This window comes from Xenopus tropicalis, chromosome 2 (genome assembly GCF_000004195.4).
Source record: "Xenopus tropicalis strain Nigerian chromosome 2, UCB_Xtro_10.0, whole genome shotgun sequence".
Lineage (NCBI taxonomy): Eukaryota > Metazoa > Chordata > Amphibia > Anura > Pipidae > Xenopus > Xenopus tropicalis.
The window spans coordinates 39,078,581-39,098,142 of record NC_030678.2 but is presented as its reverse complement, the minus strand read 5'-3'; the positions used below and the strand labels follow the sequence as shown (position 1 = coordinate 39,098,142).

General features: G+C 38.4%; 1 protein-coding gene across 1 annotated transcript; it reads left to right on the top strand.

Moving 5' to 3' along the window:
* Positions 1-837: 837 nt before the first annotated feature.
* LOC101731623 (interleukin-5 receptor subunit alpha-like) lies at positions 838-16,536 on the top strand. The gene is made up of 10 exons (XM_018091466.2): positions 838-1,054; positions 2,762-2,829; positions 4,632-4,727; positions 7,611-7,719; positions 7,800-7,972; positions 8,547-8,704; positions 9,592-9,739; positions 11,291-11,381; positions 12,674-12,761; positions 15,025-16,536. Exons 1-10 carry the CDS (start codon positions 1,047-1,049, stop codon positions 15,127-15,129), a joined length of 1,044 nt encoding a protein of 347 aa, XP_017946955.2. The 5' UTR covers positions 838-1,046; the 3' UTR covers positions 15,130-16,536.
* The last annotated feature ends 3,026 nt before the right edge of the window (positions 16,537-19,562 follow it).

The window sequence follows — 19,562 nt, the reverse complement described above, 5'->3', positions numbered from 1 at the left end:
GGACAGATTTACTCATCACTACCTGTAGACTTAGTTAGTTGATTTAGAAGAATGTTAGCAACAAATGTATCAGTCAGCAACTCTCTCATACCAAACTGCTCCTAGGAAAAACAAGAAAGTTAAAAGGGGGAATTTTAAACTTAAATTTTAGAACAGTAAAAAAATATGAAAATCAAAAGCAGTTGGAAAAAAGTCAGTAGGGCTCATTTATGTTTGTTTTGGCTGCAGTCAGTTGCATGAAAATGTAATTTATTAAAAGTACTTGCACTTCCGTATAGTTGCTTTTGGTGCTACTGCTTTCCCACAGCCTCCTGTTATGAATTTCACACAGTTGTGTCCTGGAACCACATGCAAACCAGGAGGTATCTCCAAAGTCCCTACACCAGCCTGCTGCACTGCAGTTGCACTGAAACACTCTCATACAGCACCCAATCACAAGCACAAGGGACACACTGGTCGTACATCTCCCCCTGGCAATTGTAGTTACACTGGAATCATGGGGAAACCAGCATCGTGGGTAGAAAATATGGAGACTATACTTGAAACTGCACTTAGCCCACTGCATTTGACCCATATTATTTATGGTGAACGACCCCATAGGGCAAGTCTTGTGTGAGATAACCAATCCAGACCTGGTCAGCTTACTTTCATAATGAGATTGTGCACTCCCTTTAATAAGAATGAAAGAAATATGCCCCCCCTGAAGTCAGTTTCATAGATAGGCCAATGTCACATAAAACCACAAGAAAATATTACACATACTGTACATTGACATAGTCTTCTGCTTGGCTGACACATTTCCTTTCTGCCTAACTTCCCCTGTATTTAGGGTAGCTATATCAGTCAGAGCTGCAGCGCTTGCATGCAACAGCCGGAGTTCTTGGTGAAATCCACTCATTTCTTAGAAACTGCCGGGGAGATTACAGATTTGTGACTGCGGGCAAGACCTTGAAAAACAAAACAAGCCAGCGGGTCACTCTCCTGAATGTTGGATAAGTCAGAGGATACATCTTACAGCATTATTATTTCATGATTACCATGCATATATGATCAGGTACGAAATCACAAACTGACCTGTGGTTGTTATAATACATTCCTATACAGGTATAGGCTCTGTTATCCAGAATGCTTGGGACCTGGTGTTTTCTGGATAAGGGGACTTTTGTTAATTTGAATCTCCATGCCTTAGGTCAGCTTAAAAACAATTACACATTAAATAAACTCAACAGAATTGAGAATGAATTAAAAAATATGGATTCCTGATATTTTAGTTAGGATCAAGTACAAGGTACAGTTTCATTATTGTATCGCTATTAAAAATTCAAATTGTTTTATTAAAATGGAGTCTATGGTAGATGGCCTTCCCGTAGATTGGAGCTTTTTGGATAACAGGTTTACAGATAAAAGATCCCATACCTGTATTGCTAATTCAGAAATGATGAAACAAAAATTTCATGTACAGGTATGGGACCCGTTATCCTGAATGCTTGGGACAAGGGGTTTTCAGGAAAAGGGGTCTTTCCGTAATTCAGATCTCCTACCTTAAATCTGCTAATAAAATTATTTAAATAGTAATTAAACCCAATAGAATTGTTTTGCCTCCAATAAGGATTAATTATATCTCAGTTGGGATCAAGTACAAGGTACTGTTTTATTATTACAGAGAAAAAGGAAATAATTTATAAAAATGTAAATTATTTTATTAAAATGGAGTCTATGGGAGATAGCTTTTCCATAATTTGGAACTTTCTGGATAATGGGTTTCCGGATAAGGGGTCTGATACCTGTATTACCCTATAATAAAAGATGGGCTAAAAAAAAGTTCAGGCAAACCTTTTTTTCAGTTTTATAACAGCCATATGACATATTCCTTCTGATTTAGGAAGTCTTTATTTATTGTACATTACCCATCTCACCCTAATCTGGTGCTTCTAAAACGTTAATAAAGGGGTTCTTTTAAATGCATTTACATGCAGAGTATTTAAACAAGATTTTAAAAACACCCTTTTATTAGAACCTACATACTTGTCTACTGTGCCACAAATCTTTTGCTTTAGCTCTGACCACCAAATGGAATTTTATATTGATTCTATCACTGATTGAATAAAATGTTTTGGAAGGTGTCTGGGTTTATCTGTAGAGATTTAATAGATTCCCCTTCTTCACACTAAACTACTGCTCATGGGGTTGTGGTTAATGAAATAATGGTTAGTGAGTTAAGCACTTGTTAAGAGATGCTTGATCCCTACTCTTTTTAGTACAGTGGTTTGGTGGTTTCGGTGTATCTCATTTTAAATGTCATGGCCATGCATGTGGACAATTGAGAATCTCTGGATGTCAGTAGCGCTATATTTGGGGGGTTACTGGCCCCATTTACAGACCTGGTTGACGCTAAGCAAAACCCAATGTATATCTTAATTCATAGGTAAAAAACGTGGCAAATTGGTAGCGGGAGCAGTCACTAAAAAAAAAAAAGACGCAGGTGACAAAAAAATGCTCTTTCTCCATTTCTGCTCCACACTGGAGAGAATCCGGTCATAAACGTCAAAAATAGTTCATGTATGATTTACATGTTTCTAGAACCCTCATCTGTGAATAGAATGTTTGAACAACATAGAAAACTGTTTGCACGAGGACCCACTAAATCCGAATACTGAAAATGATTACTATAATTTCTCTCACCAACATATGCATGCTGTACAATTAAAAATGCATTTAACACAAATTAAAATACATACATTTTGTTAATTTGCATTTTTAGAAAACCAATTTGCAGAATGACAGGCAAATATAACCTTATACTGGGGATAGCCGTTGTGGCAACAAACTGTAAGTATTTGGCCTTCAACTTTTATAGTAAAACTTTCAGATGCTGCCCATTGTAAATGTAGATCCTCTGTACTCTTTATAGGCATCCAATGAATTCATCTCTCTAATTCTAGATCTGTTGAGATTTCTGCAAGTTTGCATCAAGCAAAGTCAATAACGGGCCAGATTCAATTCCATGAAAAAAAGGTTATCATGTGAAAACTTAAGGACAAGGTTCAATTTCAGGTGCAATTCAATTCGGAAAAACTTCCCTCTTTCACATGAGAAGTCCATGGAAAAAAAACTGGACCTGAATTAGGAGAAACGTTTTTTTCTCCTCAAACTGAATCTCGGCCATGAGTTTTAATGTGATAAACCATGAGATAACTTTTTCTCAATTGAATCTGGCCAAATGTTATCTAAGAATTATTGGGCCAACTGTTTCTAATAGCTGTTATCTACTCTAGCATGCTATAACATACCTCTAAGCTGGAGAATCAATATACTTTCGTTTTCTTGTCCGTGCACATTGTTCTCTAGCAAAATCATTTATATCAGTTCTCTTATAAATTTACAGTACCCTGTAGTACCCTAGCAAAGTCCTACCTGAAATAAAAAATGAAAGGAAAAGGCCATTGTGAAAGTCATTATTTCCTTTTTGTCACTGCCCTCTCTTCTTTTAGCACTCACTCAAACCTTCTCCTCTCTTAAAGCTGAAAGAGAGGTAGAATATTCCCACATCCAACTTACATCTTACCTCTGGCTAAGGTTGCTCTTTTTTAAAAATGGAACCATTCCAGGTTAGAGTTCAATAAGATGAGCTGTCATTTTCTTTCATCCTCCCAGACATCCTTTGTGCAAAGCTCTAGTAGGACACATGCACAGTACAGACATTTTTGGAAAAGGTTCTCTACTGCACATGTGCTCGCCAAAGACCAGCAGGGACTCATTAGAGTTGCCCCCTTTTCTTATTTGTAAAACCGGCCTTTCAGGTCAGGGGCAGACCGAGAAGTAATTTGAGGGCGGGGCTATGATGTAAAGGGCAGGAAAATGGGCAGACTGGGCAGGAAAAGGTGAATGGGGCTAGGAAATTAGCAGGAAAATGGCCACACTGGGTAGTGCAATAGCTGGGGCAGAGATGGACCCATATAAAGGCTGATTGGAAGCAAAGAAGGTAAGAAATTGGAAGGATTTATAGGGAATTACAAATTTACTGGCAAGTACATTGCTTGTAAATTTGTAATACTGGTACCAGCCCTAGCTGGTGATTCACTGAATAGGCTTGTTAAATACTGGCCAGGTGGCAACTTTAGGGGGCATCTTTATTATGCTGTGTAAAATGAATTCGCTGAAAAAATGGCATAAAAGCTGTGTAAAATAAATGGAGAAAATCGCCGTCCGAATGCAAGATTTTATGCTGTTATTTTACGTAAGTTCCGGTGGAACAAAAAACGTGTGAAAAATTATGCCGATTTTACTCTTCTTACACAGCAAAGCCTGGCAATTTGTGGCGAATTTTCTCATCATTTTGTACACAGCATAATAAATATGCCCCTAGGACTCATGGAAGACTGAAAGAAGCTGGCAGTGTGATGCTCCGTAAACAGTACCCAATCCTGGTGTCTAGCCCAGGGTAACAGGTTAACAACTATAATCTAATAACTAGGCACATGCAGTGATTTCATTTTCCTTCTTTTTAACCACATACTGAACCTTTCAAAAGTTCTATCTATGTGAGTTCCATGGTTATATGTCCTTTGTTGAAAATCTAGCTATGAAATTGTTTATATTAATGTATAATACAATTAGCTTGTGTTTGTTAGTTATTTCTTCTCAAGCAGAAGATTTCTGTGAAAAGCAGAACTCCATACACTTCCCTGAAGGTAATGGAAGAGTTGGAGGTTGCCGGAATTCATCCAGTAAGTACAGTACTCTTGTCTGCGTGTTTACAGTTTGCATTAATAATATACAGTAATGGGAAATCCCGTTTTGCTTCACCAAATATTTGTGAAACCATGGAAAAAAACGTTTGAAGTCAAGTATAGTCATTGAAGTCAATAAGAGTTTCTCACGTTTATTCTCACGCCAAATGCATTGAAGTCAATAAGAGTTTCTCAAGTTTATTCTCACGTCAAATGCATTGAAGTCAATAAGAGTTTCTCAAGTTTATTCTCACGTCAAATGCATTGAAGTCAATAAGAGTTTCTCAAGTTTATTCTCATGCCAAATGCATTGAGTTTTTCTCAAAGTTGTTCTTACTCCAAATGCTTTGAAGTGACGTTTTTTCACAGCATTTTTTTTTGCATTATCTTGCGGCTCATCATTATGTAATTGAAATATATGAGTAGCTTGATTTATTTAAAATCCGTATGAAGACTGCTTTGATTGTTTTTTACACTGTACATTTTGCTTGGGTTTCAAAAAATTGTTTTGTCATGTTCCACCTATCCATAAGTGATAAATACAGAGACACTTCTTTCACATATTTCGTGACTTTATATGAGATTTTTCAGCAGATACGGTTAGCAGATAGGGTGAAGTTGTGGAGAGTAATCCACCCAATGCATTAGTTTCCTCCTACGACACTTAGGGGCACATTTACAAAGGCACGAACGCTCCAAGCGTATTTTCGGCTAATTTTTCGGGCGTCCGCACGACTTTTCGTACACCCCACGACTTTTTCGTACGCTTGCACGAAAAAATTGGAAAGGTTTTACCGCTGTTTACAATTGTACGGTACGAACATTTTGTGACTTTCGGATCGCCAATACGATATTATCGTGACTAATATGATTTTTTCGGAAGCATTTTCATGATATATGCGATCTTCAGAAATTTTCGTTTCCAATCCAAATTTTTCCCATTCAGGATTCGAACTCATGATTTGATAAATCTGCCCCTTAGAAGTAAATGGTAGGGTCTAACAATGCCACCCTAAATTTTATGTTGTGTATGCATAAAAAATCTCTTTTGTGCACACCGGGAAAGGGTTTGGTTCCATCCACAGTGTGGTGGAAGACAAGGACAAAAATATGTGTGCCCATTCACACATTTAGGGGCACATTTACCTACTCACGAACGGGCCGAATGCGTCCGATTGCGTTTTTTTCGTAATGATCGGTATTTGGCGATTTTTCGGAAAATTGTTGCGACTTTTTCGTTGCCATTCCGAATGTTGCGCAAAATTTTTCCAATTCGGATTCGTGGGTTAGTAAATGTGCCCCCTTGTCTCCTTTCATTTTGTAAGCTCTTTTGGGCAGGGCCTTCTTCACCCCTTGCATCGCCTAATAGTTGCTTTGTATGTAAATCTGTATGTTTAGTGCATACAGCCCTGCGGAATATGCTGGCACTTTATCAATACATGTTAATGATAATATTGTAATAATATGTGTGTGTATTTAAAATGTTCAATGCTCATTATGTGGAAACAGATTTATCAACATTCTTAGTCTTAGAGGTTTTTGAAACTACATACAAAATAATTTCCAATAAAGCCACAAATGCTTAATCATCTATTAAAAGATCCAAATATAAAAAGCACAAACAAATTAAAATGGGGAACAAAACCAAAAGAAAATGAAAAGCACACATTTATTGTGGTTTTCCTAAAATCTTCACGGACTTACAAAAAAAACCGAAAACCTTTAAAACCACAGGTTAGATAAAGATTGTTGCAATTTCCATTGACGTCTACATGACCTTGACAGCTTTTTGATGATGATGTTTTCGTGTTTTTGAAGCATAATAAATTTTGAAAAGTTGGAGGCTTTTTTTACACCAAATTGTGAAAAAAATACAAACCTTAGTAAATGGCCCCCTGAGTGTGTGCTTTTTTTTGAAAAACTGGGGCCCACTCTGACTTCAATGTTCAATACTTATATGTTCTCCTGCTTAAATCTGCAATTCAAGCCTACGTAGTAGTTTTTATTTCAGAATTCTGTGTTTAAGTAGAATAAACTGACCATGATCGGCTGCAAAAGTTCAGCAGGACCCTCTTTACCACTTATATTTTTTATCAGTTATGTATTTTGGAAGGTTTTTTTTAGCATGTAATGTATATTTATGACGCATACAGTCTTCTGTTGTACTTTTCTGCAAAATATATTGTTGCTTAATTCATGGTAATAATAATACATTTTTGTTAGGCAAAGGTTTTTTTTAAGATTTAGTGATTTAAGCTCTCCAGATGTAAACAAAATATCTTGAAAATGATATGCTTCTCTTAAACTCGTACTAATGTCAGTGTGCTTCTAAGGTAGCAGATGTGTTTGAAGAGTGTTAAGGAGCTGCCTATTTAGTCTTTTAATACTGAGTTAAAAGCTTATTGGGCCATGTATGGGGCCCTCGGACAGGCCTGTCCAACTGTCTGGACAAAAATTGTGCAGATATTTACCAGACAGGTTTAAAAAGCATATAAGGGTGGGAACCGAATCAGCTCATTGATGTGACTCTAGCCCAGAAGGCCTGCATTTACCATCATTGTGATCTAATTGTTTGGCCCAGGGCCAAATGATTGGGTCAGCCTGATATCGCCTACAAGAAGGTGGGCATATCAGGGAAAGATACGCTTATTTAATGACCTCTTCAAATGGGGGTAAGGCCAGTCATGGTCAGACTGGGCTGCCGGGGATCTTTGAAACTATAACAATCTTTGAAATCTACTTACAGAATCATTTATATTCATATATATAAAATATTCCTTGACTTCTTTAGGTTATTTTTTATATTGAATATACAGTAAGAACAAACCTTTTGTAAACAGTACACACAGGATCCAATGACAATGTATTTTACTTTCACAGCATACATCAACAATATATCTTGCAAAATCTACAATTTTGTCAACATTAACTGCACATGGGACATGGAGGCCAATGCTCCTAAAGATATTCAGTACTGCTTTGTCTTAAGGTAAATTCTTTTTCAATAAATGTTCATTTGAGATTCCTGAGATTTCTCTATCTGAAAAGTCCCTGTTTTGTACTATGCAGGATTAAACGTACCTTGTTGCCCTGTTCACAGTATTTGACAAATGAAGAAAATGAAACTATTGGATGTCATATTAAGGATGTGGCTTTTAAAGACAAGCCAAAAATCAGCCTCCAGTTTTCCAATACTAAATGTCAATGCCAATGCCAAAAAAAATTTAAAGTTTCAGATATAGGTATGTGATTTGCAGTTTATTAGCACTTCGGTTTTGTGTGTGTGCGTTGTGTACATTTGTGTTTGTGTGATTTGCGGGATGTGCGGTTTGAATTACCCACTTTCTACCACTCTGCTTACAGAGCTTTGAAAGGACTATTTGTAATACAATTCTATAGTTCGCTGTGACACCATGTAGGCTTATCTTGGACAGGTCATTGTTTTAAAGTATATCAAATGCATTTTCCAGGCTCCCTTTCTATCATCATTGATTTGCTAATTCTCTGTAATCCTAGGACAAAGAAAGAAAATGTTTTAAAAATATATTAGAATACATTCTAATACAAATATAAATTGACTCTTTGGTAGATGGTCTTCTTGTAATGCAGAGCTTTCTTGTACCTGTATGTACCTGTATATCAGCATAAAGTTTATGTTGATCCATTCTTATTGGTTTGTTTTTAAATGTTTTTATTAGCCTTAAGGTATATTGCTCCCCTTGATCTGTTATAAACCCTATATACCACATATTTCTGATTATAGATGCCACCTATAACTGTACATTACTAACTTTTATCAATGCTTTATCAAAACAGAGATGATGAAACCTCCAATCAATATCACCAAACAATCGCAAAATGGGAAAGAAATTATCAAATGGAGCCGATCACCAACCGTACAACTCATTAAAAACAATGCTTGCTTTGAATACGAATTAAAAGTTTGGGAGACAGACAAAGATGTTCTTTTCCGGGTAATTAAATCTCAAATAAATATTTGATAAATATAAATATAAAGAATTATATAAAGTTAAAATGACATTAAGGTTGTCCCATAGGTCCTGTGGTTTTTAGCCATTTTTGCATTAAAATTTAGTGTAATTATAGTTTGTTAATCAATTCCCTGTTTCATTCCCATTTTAATTCTGGAACTTCCATTATATTAATGTAAAAAAACCTTACAATTCTTTACATTTATACTACATAAAAAAATATCATAGTGGCCATTATGACCCCCTGGGCAATGTGTAGTGCACAATGCCAAAGTCAGAACTAGGGGTAGGCAGAAGAGGTATATGAGGTATTATGGTTAAAAAATTTGAATGTCTGGTATTTATTAAGTGCAAAAAACCCGAACACGCGAATGTAAAAATTCAAGTCAATGGGAGTTGTCCTAGGCATAGTCAAGCCCAGGGGCGGGCCAAGACAACCGGGAGCCCTAGGCAACCCTGTCTGGCACCTCGTCCCTGAACCTGTGCTATCCCATTGCACCGCCCCGCCCCCTCCCCCCGTGTGTTCGCATAGTACCCCAATCGTTGTGCCCTAGGCAGCTGTCTCTTCTACCTACCCCTAGTTCTGGCCCTGGTCAAGCCGTATCTGCAAATTCAAACTTTCCGAATGTGTAAACTAAAAAAATTTGCGGTGTTAGTGGAGTTTTTTTTATCCAAATGACATTTCCTTATTAATAAATAAGTGAGCATTCAATTTGCAAGTTTATTTGATTTAGAAAAACAAACTTGAATTCACAAACTTGAAAATTGACAAATAAGCCCATGAATGTTTTACTAACTGGAAACAGAGCCACTAAAAATAAAGGTATTAACTGTGTTGTACTTAATTTCTTTATACAACAAAAAAAAAGAATCTCACCACTTCTAAGACAGAACACACCTTTGATGATCTGGATAAAGACAAACAGTATTCCGTTCAAATTAGAGGAAGAAAAATTAAGAATTGTGGCCTGAGCAAATTTTGGGGTGAATGGAGTGAACCTTTGTTCATAGGGGAAGGTAAGATTGTATGGATTTTGGATGGATTTGTTAGAAAAGATGCATAGGAGCATACGAGATCAAACTTTGTATTGCATATATACTGATACAAGTGATAACAGATACAAGCACTTCAAGTCTACTAATATCAGGGCCAGTTTTAGGGTATGGCAAAAAGGACATCTTGCTGACCCCCAGGATCACAGGGACCCTATGAGGTAAAGCATTTGATAAAAGTACTTGTTTAACCATTTTTATTATACAACAGTATCAAACCTACAAAAGTTGTCACTGAATAACAACTCCCATTATCCAACCAATAGCTAAAAGCTGTCACTGGGGGTCGCAGGGATAGTTTCTCTTCCTTAAATTGGGGATCCCACCCTCCTGCAATAGTGAGCCCCAACAACACTAGAATTTAATGTGTTACAGATAGAGCAGAAAAATGTTTAATAATATTATTATAAACAGAATTTATAAAGAGCTGTACCACAGAAAGGTGTCTATCAAACATAGAAATTACACACAAATACTGATGCAGAAGGTATAAAGTGTCCTGTTCAAAATAACCTAATTAGTCGGATTACTTGGGGAAAGCTAAGATTTAGAAGCCAAATATTAAAACTGTGTAAAATTATTTTTTTTTTTCTAAATCTGCCAGATGCCATTATTTTACACCAATTCAAACTTGTGCAAACCATTCATTTCAATGGGAAAAATTCAAACGACAAGTAAAAACAGCGAAGCATTTAAAAATTGTACTTGATTACCTTGCTTAGAATTAATATTTAGCTTGATAAATATGTTTTTTTATGCAGCAATAGCTGGTGATCAAACGATGATGTGTTGTGTCCTTAGTCGCATTATTTTTACACATAATGATAAGCAGGCCTATTATTGTGCAGTATTTTTCCTGTGGAGTGAGGATCCTCATGAATAGTTCCTGGCAAATCATAACGAATTTCCATGGATATTAGAAAATGTTTTCCTGGAACTTCCTGATATTAAGGATTTCCTTTGTGTTTCCTAATCACAGTTATGAATAGTATTATAGTAATTATAGTCATTTATATTTCCAGTTTTCATTTTCAACACAATAAGTAAAGTGGCCTTAATCAGCAACCAAGTCTGTTTCCTTGCATTTAAACAAACAGAGAAAGGGGCATGGGATCCTGTGTTGCATCTTGGCCCTTAAACTTAGAATTCTTTGCACAACATTCTACATTCTTTGCATACATTCCACAAAAGGGGGTTGAATATTCCCTTTGTTATGTAATTTACAACAGTGTAAATTACATAACAGAAGGAATATTCAACCCCCTTTTGTAGAATGTATGCATATTAGAATTCACCCATGACCATATAAAGGTTTTATTCATGTCACTAATGGAACTCTGTGTAGACTTCTAATACTGGGGTTTATTATTTAATATAAACATAAGTTTCAATACAGTAATTATATATTTATGGCTTATGAGTACACAATATCTAATTGATTGTTTATTTAATGCTATCTGTGTATGTGTTTGTCAGACAGTATATTTATATGAAATCAACATATTTTACTTTCAGACAAAAAAAAGATTCCAGGCTGGATTTTTCCACTCATTTGTATCATTGTTATGGTTTTTGTACTTGGAACATTACTATACCTACTAAAAAGGTAATGTATTTTTTATTAGCTCTGTTTTATAAGGATTTTTTTTTAGCAGTTGGTAAGATTTCTGGTACACTGTGCTCTGCCCTTTATGATGTTTCATGAGATTATTTAATGCTCATAGACCATAATCCCACTGAGTAATGTAGCAGACCCCACTAGCAGTGCAAGCCCCCTCCTGCCCAGGCCCCCACCCTTGTCTGCTGTATGGTAGTTACATCACTGTCACTAAACATGGCTGTGTTGAATCAAGGTTGTGGCAGAAATTATGCCATTTTTTAAAACTCGACTGTTTATAGGCATGCTATTGATATTCATGAATTGGATCAGAAAGCCCTAAAAAGGTATTTATAGTAATAACCCAAATAAATGTTACATTTTTATTTAGTTTTTGGGGCAGTGCTGCTGTATTGTATTCAGCAGTCATGTATCCGTATTGAGTCATACATCCTTTCAGAGTTTTAAAGGCATGCCACTTATTTTTCTTCTGTATCATGCATTCAGTATAAAGTACCCTATCTGGGGGCAATGAACCAGTGCTCCTGGAGAGGGAGGGCTAGGCAGTTGTGACCTGCAAGGTATGTTTGCCTTGAATAGAGAGCTGGAACTTAGCAAGCCTAGGGCTTGGGAACCATTTTGGGGCTTTGCTTTTATTTTCAAAAATGTTTTTGCAGATGCAGGTAACAAAAAGCAACTGCAATTATAGCATTTATTCTCTGTGCCTGTATATTTAAACTATTAAGTCTTGTATTTGTGTTTAGGGAGCATGAAAAAAATATTAGTATGGGCCATAGGTGTATTTGGGTAAATGTAACCATTTCTGTGCCATTTAAATGTGCCACATCACTATGTTGGCAGTAACCATGTGGTAGTGATAGGGGTAGAGGTTGATCCGCACCCGACCCTAACCCACCCGCTCCCAGAGGGCTAAACTCCTGTGCCTGACACGCCCACCACTGATGTCACAAAAGGAGCGGGGCATGGGCAGGTGTGTGCCTACGAAATAAAGAGCCAGTAGTATAAGGTCACGGGTGGGGGGGCAAGCCGAGAAGCTCAATTAGAACCCACCCACAACCAGAAAATGTAGTACGTAGGTTGGCCGGAGCCCCCCGATCTGTGGGTATCAGGCCAGCCCGCACATCACTACCATGTGGCACAGCATTGGTCAAAAGGAAAGCAGGGAACTTGCACAATGGTACAGCACCATAGATTATAAGGTGGGTGGCACATGTATATTTCTTCTGCTTTGCTTTATAATGAATGATCATTTATTTTAAAAATCATTTTCACATTTCTAGATACACCTTGACATTTTTCACAGCGGTTATACCAGATCCATCCAGCAAATTAAAATTCTGGTTTTCTTCAAGTGAACTATATTTTCAGGTAAATAGAAACTGATACATTAAATATATCAGCTTTAAATACACTGCATAACAGTTATAGTTGTAGCCCATCCTAGGGGGTGGTGTGGACACCCCAAAGATTCCAACTGTAAAGACTAACACAAATAGGAAGTAAACCCAGATTTATTACACAGGAGCTGGTGCTGAAAATGAGTTGGTAAATTAAATGCAGAAAATATTGACTGGCAGCAATGGCAAATGTAGTGCAATGCAATTTAAACCCAACTAACATTTACATTTTACGTAAATAAACACCTAAAATTCAATGTGTGTGTTTGGGATGCTTGAACTTTGTATTATAGCTTCAAATGTATACTGTCACTTTAAATATAATTATCTTTGATTCGTAGTAGTACTTTCACTGTAATCCACTTTGTGTTGGTCAGTAATCATAATCTGACAATGGCTTGGTGCAGTGTGTGTCTCCTCTAACAAATTTTCCTTCTGTAGAGTCTGTCTGAGGGAACTATATTGTACAGTCTATCCCAGTGTTACTGCTGCTGCACAAGTTACATATACATTGGTTACTTGTATCTCACTACTGCTGCACACTTACTGATGTGAGACAGGGAAGTCTAATACTTTGCAACATGTTTGGGACATCAGTTCTCAGTACTGAGCGGGTGACTAGGAATGGCACTGGCTGGATTTCAGTCAGCTTCCCACACTGTGCAGGTGTAATCTCTGTCTCCCAAGCAGCATTCACACATACTCTGACCTTTAGCAGAGATGTGTTTGTCATATTCTACCTGCCCTGCTGCCTGTGTGTGCCATACTCTGTCTGCCTTATGCTGCCTGTGTGTGCCATAATCTGCCCGCCCTATGCTGCCTGTGTGTGCCATACTCTGCCCGCCCTATGCTGCCTGTGTGTGCCATACTCTGCCTGCCCTATGCTGCCTGTGTGTGCCATACTCTGCCTGCCCTGTGCTCCCTGTGTGTGCCATACTCTGCCTGCCGTATGCTCCCTGTGTGTGCCATACTCTGCCTGCCCTATGCTGCCTGTGCGTTCCATACTCTGCCTGCCCTGTGCACCCTGTGTGTGCCATACTCTGCCTGCCCTGTGCTGCCTGTCCTATGCCCTCTGTGTGTGCCATACTCTGCCTATCCTATGCTGTCTGTGTGTGCCATACTCTGTCTGCCCTATGCTGCCTCTGTGTGCCATGTGTGTCACAGCAGCCAGACAGGTGGGGGCCACACGGGGGCGGGGTCGCAGGCCTGTGGGCCGACAGGTGGGGGCCACACAGACGGGGGGTTGCAGGCCTGTGGGCCGCCAGTTGGACAATGCTGTTCTAAACTATTCTGGATCTGGCATAAACTGCATTCTGTGCACCCAAACCCAGACTTTGCATTGTGTAAAATTGCTTTCAAAGGGTGTATAATGTTATATTATGTGCTAAATGGTGATAGTTACAACAATGCAATTCTCAATAAATGTAAATCTTGAAAGAGTGCACAATTTATGTTTTTTCTTAATGTCTGGTTGCAGTCAGTTTCAAAATATCACACAGTCACTAGTTTTGAATTAAATTAGTCTTCTGGAAATTTTCTTCCCAAGAGATTTGGCAACACATGTAGCTTGCGATATATCTGACAGGAAGCTGTTCAGCACACACACTTCAGAATGTTCCTCTTTTCATATTCACACACATGTGACCGCTGCCATTCTGAGACCACCTTCTGCTCTAAACATTCCCTGTTACAGTTCCCGTTTTGTTCCTAAGTGAAACTAAATTTAAAAAGCATACTGCCCAATAGTCCTCCTATTGTTTAGTAAAAATGCCACACTTTTGGCTCACCTAATCAAATATTTACTCAGTCACACTTACTTCACATTTTCTAGAACAGGCAGCCATCTCTAAAAAGGTATTCTCCCTTCCTTTCCCTCCTTGCTTCATACTGCACATGTGTTTCATTCCCTCCCCCCCTCCCCTCTGCCAGATCCGCTTCTGATTGGCTGGTGGGCATGTGTAGCTCAGAACAGGAGACAGGATCAAGTTACACACATGCTCAGAGAATAGGAAGGCTGCCGCTGGCACCTACAGGAAGGGGAGAGAGATTTCAGTGATGTCACTGTAGTCTTCAAATTGCTGTAGGCTGCCAGCACCATATCTCAGAGAAGCAAGCAGGGATCTGGGAATTTAGATATGCAGTAAGCACATAACTTACTTTTAATTTATATTAATCTTTCATTGTCCTTAAAGGAAAATACTTTCGATAAAAACTTTCTAACCTTTTTTTGGCAGAAATGTGCTGTTCCAGCCCAGCATGAATGTGTACCCATTTCAGAGATTGAGATTGTGACAGTGGACTCATCAATGGACTCTGCACAATGTGGCCAAGGACACTGAATTTATGAAGTGCCCTTTTTACTTGAATATGCACAAGGTGTATTTTTGGATTTCAATCTGCATAAAAGCCAAAAACATCGTAGATTTATAATATAATTTACCTTTTCTGGCTTTCTGATCTATATTTGCTGCTTGGAAGTGCATTTACATGTAAAGAAGCTTAAGCTCTACTACAGTATTGTGTTTCCTGTTGAATCAGGAGGAATTTTGGTGCTTAAGGCCCACAATGGATGTGGTGTGGGGGCCAGGAACATCTCACAACTAGGATTCTTTAATCCTATAGCATTAACATTGATGTATTTCCAGGAGCATAAAAACAGAGTCCAATGAGATAACAGTTAGTTAGATGGTAAAATCACAATATTTCATAAAGGCCCTAATTTGTCACAAATATTGAATGGGCCTTAATGCCACTCAGGGGCAAATATGAATTTAATCAAAATTATTCAAAAGCACTCAGTCATCCCCTTTGTCTCCCATTTACTTGAATTGGAAGTGCATGACACTGTAACCAGAATATGAGTCACTGAAACTCCTCTATTCTGTTTGGGGCTCCTGGGGAAGCTTTGGGATAACTCTTTAGTTTTCTATTATAAAATATATATTTTTTTAAGAAAGGTGAAAAAATGAGATATACTTATAAAATTAAGAGTAGGCCATAAAGGGGATTCATCGTAGTGTCATATTTCCAATGACACCCCTACCCATCCTACCACTTGATAATTTATGATGATAGGGATGTACCAACTCCATAATTTTCTATTATTGAATCCTTCTCAAAATATTTAGACAAATACCAAACTTACTATAATTACCAATCTGTCTGATGGAATGGAATCACATGCAAAAAAATGGCATTGCTTTAAAGGGTTAAATGGTACAACTTTATGGTTAGGGTTGAGATTTAGCTGAACGCTAAAGATTTAGCAGAATCCAAATCCCAAACTAGTTCCCAAGTCTATAACTTTGAATTCCACATTAGCAGGGAGGTGGCCCTGAAGGGAAGGGGGGGCGGGGCTGAGGTAAAGGAAGGTCTCAGTACTGGAGGACATGTTCCAAAGCCTAAATTAAGCCAGGGTGGAGGGACTTTTTAAGTGGCAAGTAATAAAAGGCACAAAGTTAGGCACAAAGTTTGCCCAGGTGCAGTAACCCATAGCAACTAACAAGATGTTAGCTATTTAAATGGTGATCAGTAAATGGTATTTGCCAGGGTCGGACTGGGGGGTGAAGGGCCCACCGAGGCTCCCGCCCCAGGGGCCCTGCAGGTGCCCGTGCCCTGCCCCCTCCTGGGGCCCCCCTAATCCCCCTCGCAGGGTCCGACATCCTCCCCCAAGCGCGTAAATTTAACGTGTCAGGGGAGGAGAGGTGGGGCAGGGGGAGCGTCGGAAAGGGTCGGGTCTGGGCCACCGGGGCCCACTAGAGCCGAGGCCCACCGGGATTTTTCCCGGTGTCCCGGCTGCCCAGTCCAACCCTGGTATTTGCTAATTAGTTACTATAAGTGACTAGGCCTGTAGCAAATGTACCTTTTACTAGTTTATTAGTCAGAAAAGAGTAGCTAGCAACAACGATTCTGTGCTTTACCCAAGAAGGGTTGTGGTTAGTAATCCCCAGGTCACCCCCACCTACATACAAATACAATACCTTTTCCTTTGTCAAATGAGTATTAACACAGTATTTTGTATATGAGTTCATTTAAGTTTTAATGGATAGATTTGCCTCATTATAGTACAACAGAAATACCTCTTATTCTTATTTAGATGTTCTGATGGAACTAAAATAATGTCATAAAATCTGGCATTCGGACAGTGAAATTCATCACTTGCACCCACTTTGTTTTATAGTCAGCTATATTGCCAAGGTTCATACTGAAAGCAGCTGTATCAGGAATGGAATGGAAACTACTTGACCCCCCTTCCAGGCTATGTGTTTTTAATATAGAAGAGATCCAGGGGTATACAGTATTTATCATGCTGTGTAAAAAGTGGAGTAAAGCATTACTGGTGATGTTGCCCAGGGCAACCAGTCAGCAATTAGACTTCAACAGTTAGAAAATCAAAGCAAGGCATCTGATTGGCTGCTATGAGCAACATCACCAGTAATGTTTTACTGTTCTTTTTTCCCATAAAAACAATCAGCGCACCAGAGGTCACCCCTTTAGATAAGAGGAACAGAGCTTCCATTTGAAGCAGCGTAGGTGGTTTTTCACGGTGAGGGCAGTGAGGTTATGGAATGCCCTTCCTAGTGATGTGGTAATGGCAGATTCTGTTAATGCCTTTAAGAGGGGCCTGGATGAGTTCTTGATCAATCAGAATATCCAAGGCTATTGTGATACTAATATCTACAGTTAGTATTAGTGGTTGTATATATAGTTTATGTATGTGAATATATAGATTGGTAAGTATAGGTTGTGTGTGCTGGGTTTACTTGGATGGGTTGAACTTGATGGACTCTGGTCTTTTTTCAACCCTATGTAACTATGTAACTCCAATTTTTACACAGCATGATAAATATACCACTATGTTGGGTGCATTGGGTTCTAAACAGGGAATTCTCTACGGTAGGCCTGGAACAGTGGTGGAGGGCCAGTATGGAATTAGTTGAAGGAAGATTTGGAAAATATAATTACTTTATTGGGTACCAGACATGTCAACTACCACAGATTTCTTGTCCCTCCTTCCCGGGCACCTGTTTCCAGTTAATTGCAACCAAATTGTTGCTAAAAACCTCCACTGAAATGCATCAAACACCCATGAAATCCTCAAACAGGCAGCTACAAACAGAGAATGGTATCAGGGGGTATGACTGCGGAGTAACTGGGGTATAGCTAGGCATAATTTGTGTGGCCTGCAAGATTCGGGTTGGTTTGCTGATCACAGTATAGAGACACTGTTGTACTGTGTCATTAATATGGTTGCAGGGAGCCATGGACCCTGGCCACACTCCATTTTGCATACATTTGTATTTATAAATGAGTCCTGTATACATACACTAATATTCATCATTTAGATATGTTAAGGGCCAGATTTATCAAAATGTGAGATTAGACAGAACAGAAAAATTCACCAACTTTCAATTCATTTCTATGGATTTTTTTTTAGAAATGTATTTGTTACAGATATATACAGATATATATTACAGATATTAACCTGTATGGCTACCTTTAACCTAAGCTGAGCTTTTAAGGACTTATGTTTCAATGACATCAGGCTAGTGCAAAGTCAATGATTATTTTGTCTTAATGTTAAAGAAAGAGTATTCTATGCTGCAATTACTAAGTACAGGTACTTAGACATTAATTGTTTTTTTGTGTATACTGAGGAAAATAATTGTAAAAATAAATTTTGTTCAACAGACCAGTAGTCCTCATCTTTTTTCCACTATCGATATATATTGTGTTGGTTTGGAATAAATTCCTTGTTTTTTCTGTTTTTGCTAACTATGATTTTTTGCAAATGTTATAGTTTCTAAATGACTCTTCTACATCCTCTTCCACTATCTTTCATTTGAAATACCTTTTATTTACTTTTTACAAATAATATAAGCCAGGCAAACTTTATTTTTACAGAGTGGTAACAAAGTTCTCCAGAAAGGAAAGCCCTGGAGCTATAAGCGCAGAGGCTGCATGACAAGGGATCAGAATAACCAGCAGCCAGATTACACTGGTTTATGTTTAGATATTGGCAGAATCAGGTGCAACTGTGATTAGGTGAGAAGGAAAGAGTTAAGGCAGGAGAAAATTGACCTGGGGGGTGGAGAAAGAGAAGGATGTGATGGCAGAAAAAAAAGCACTCACTTCCTTATCTTCTGAGCAGGTAGAAACATCCCACCCACCCTCCCCCTTTTTGCATATTTTGCAAAATGTCAGGAGTTTCTCTTCTTTTTGTTCTCATATTATCTGTTAATAACTGAATGTGGATGTTTTCCTGAATGCATTGTTATATTGTGCTTTCTGTATCTTTATACAGTATAAACTTGAGAGTCAGCATTGTATTTAATTCATGTTAACTACGATTGCTTTATCCAGGGAATGTTTGCAATCAGGGGTCAGGAAGGATTTTTTTCCCTCTTGAGGCATAATTGGCACTAGCTTTAGGTTGGGTTTTTTGACTTCCTCTGGATCAAAACAGTGGATATATGATAATGTATTTTAAGTTTTATTTGTTACAGTAGTGGTAGGACCTTGCCAGAGTACTGCACAGGTCATTTTAGCAGAGGGAGAAAGGAGGTTCTCTCCTGTGACTGCATGGTGGATTGATAGATACAGACGCCACTATGGCTTGTGCTAGGTGACAGCCTGCTTGGATTTCCTATCATCGAGACACTGCAGATCCAGGACCGGCAGCAGGGCTGCTGAACTTCTCTCATGGTTGGTAATGCAGCTCCTGTTGGTAGCAGAGTTTGGGGCCATCCTCTCTGTAGGTAGAGGCAGTCTA

Excerpts from the sequence above, each read along its gene's own strand:
- LOC101731623 (XM_018091466.2), top strand. Across the intron at positions 8,705-9,591 it reads ACAAAGATGTTCTTTTCCGG|AATCTCACCACTTCTAAGAC; the intron begins GTAATTAAATCT and ends ACAAAAAAAAAG. Across the intron at positions 9,740-11,290 it reads ACCTTTGTTCATAGGGGAAG|ACAAAAAAAAGATTCCAGGC; the intron begins GTAAGATTGTAT and ends TTTTACTTTCAG.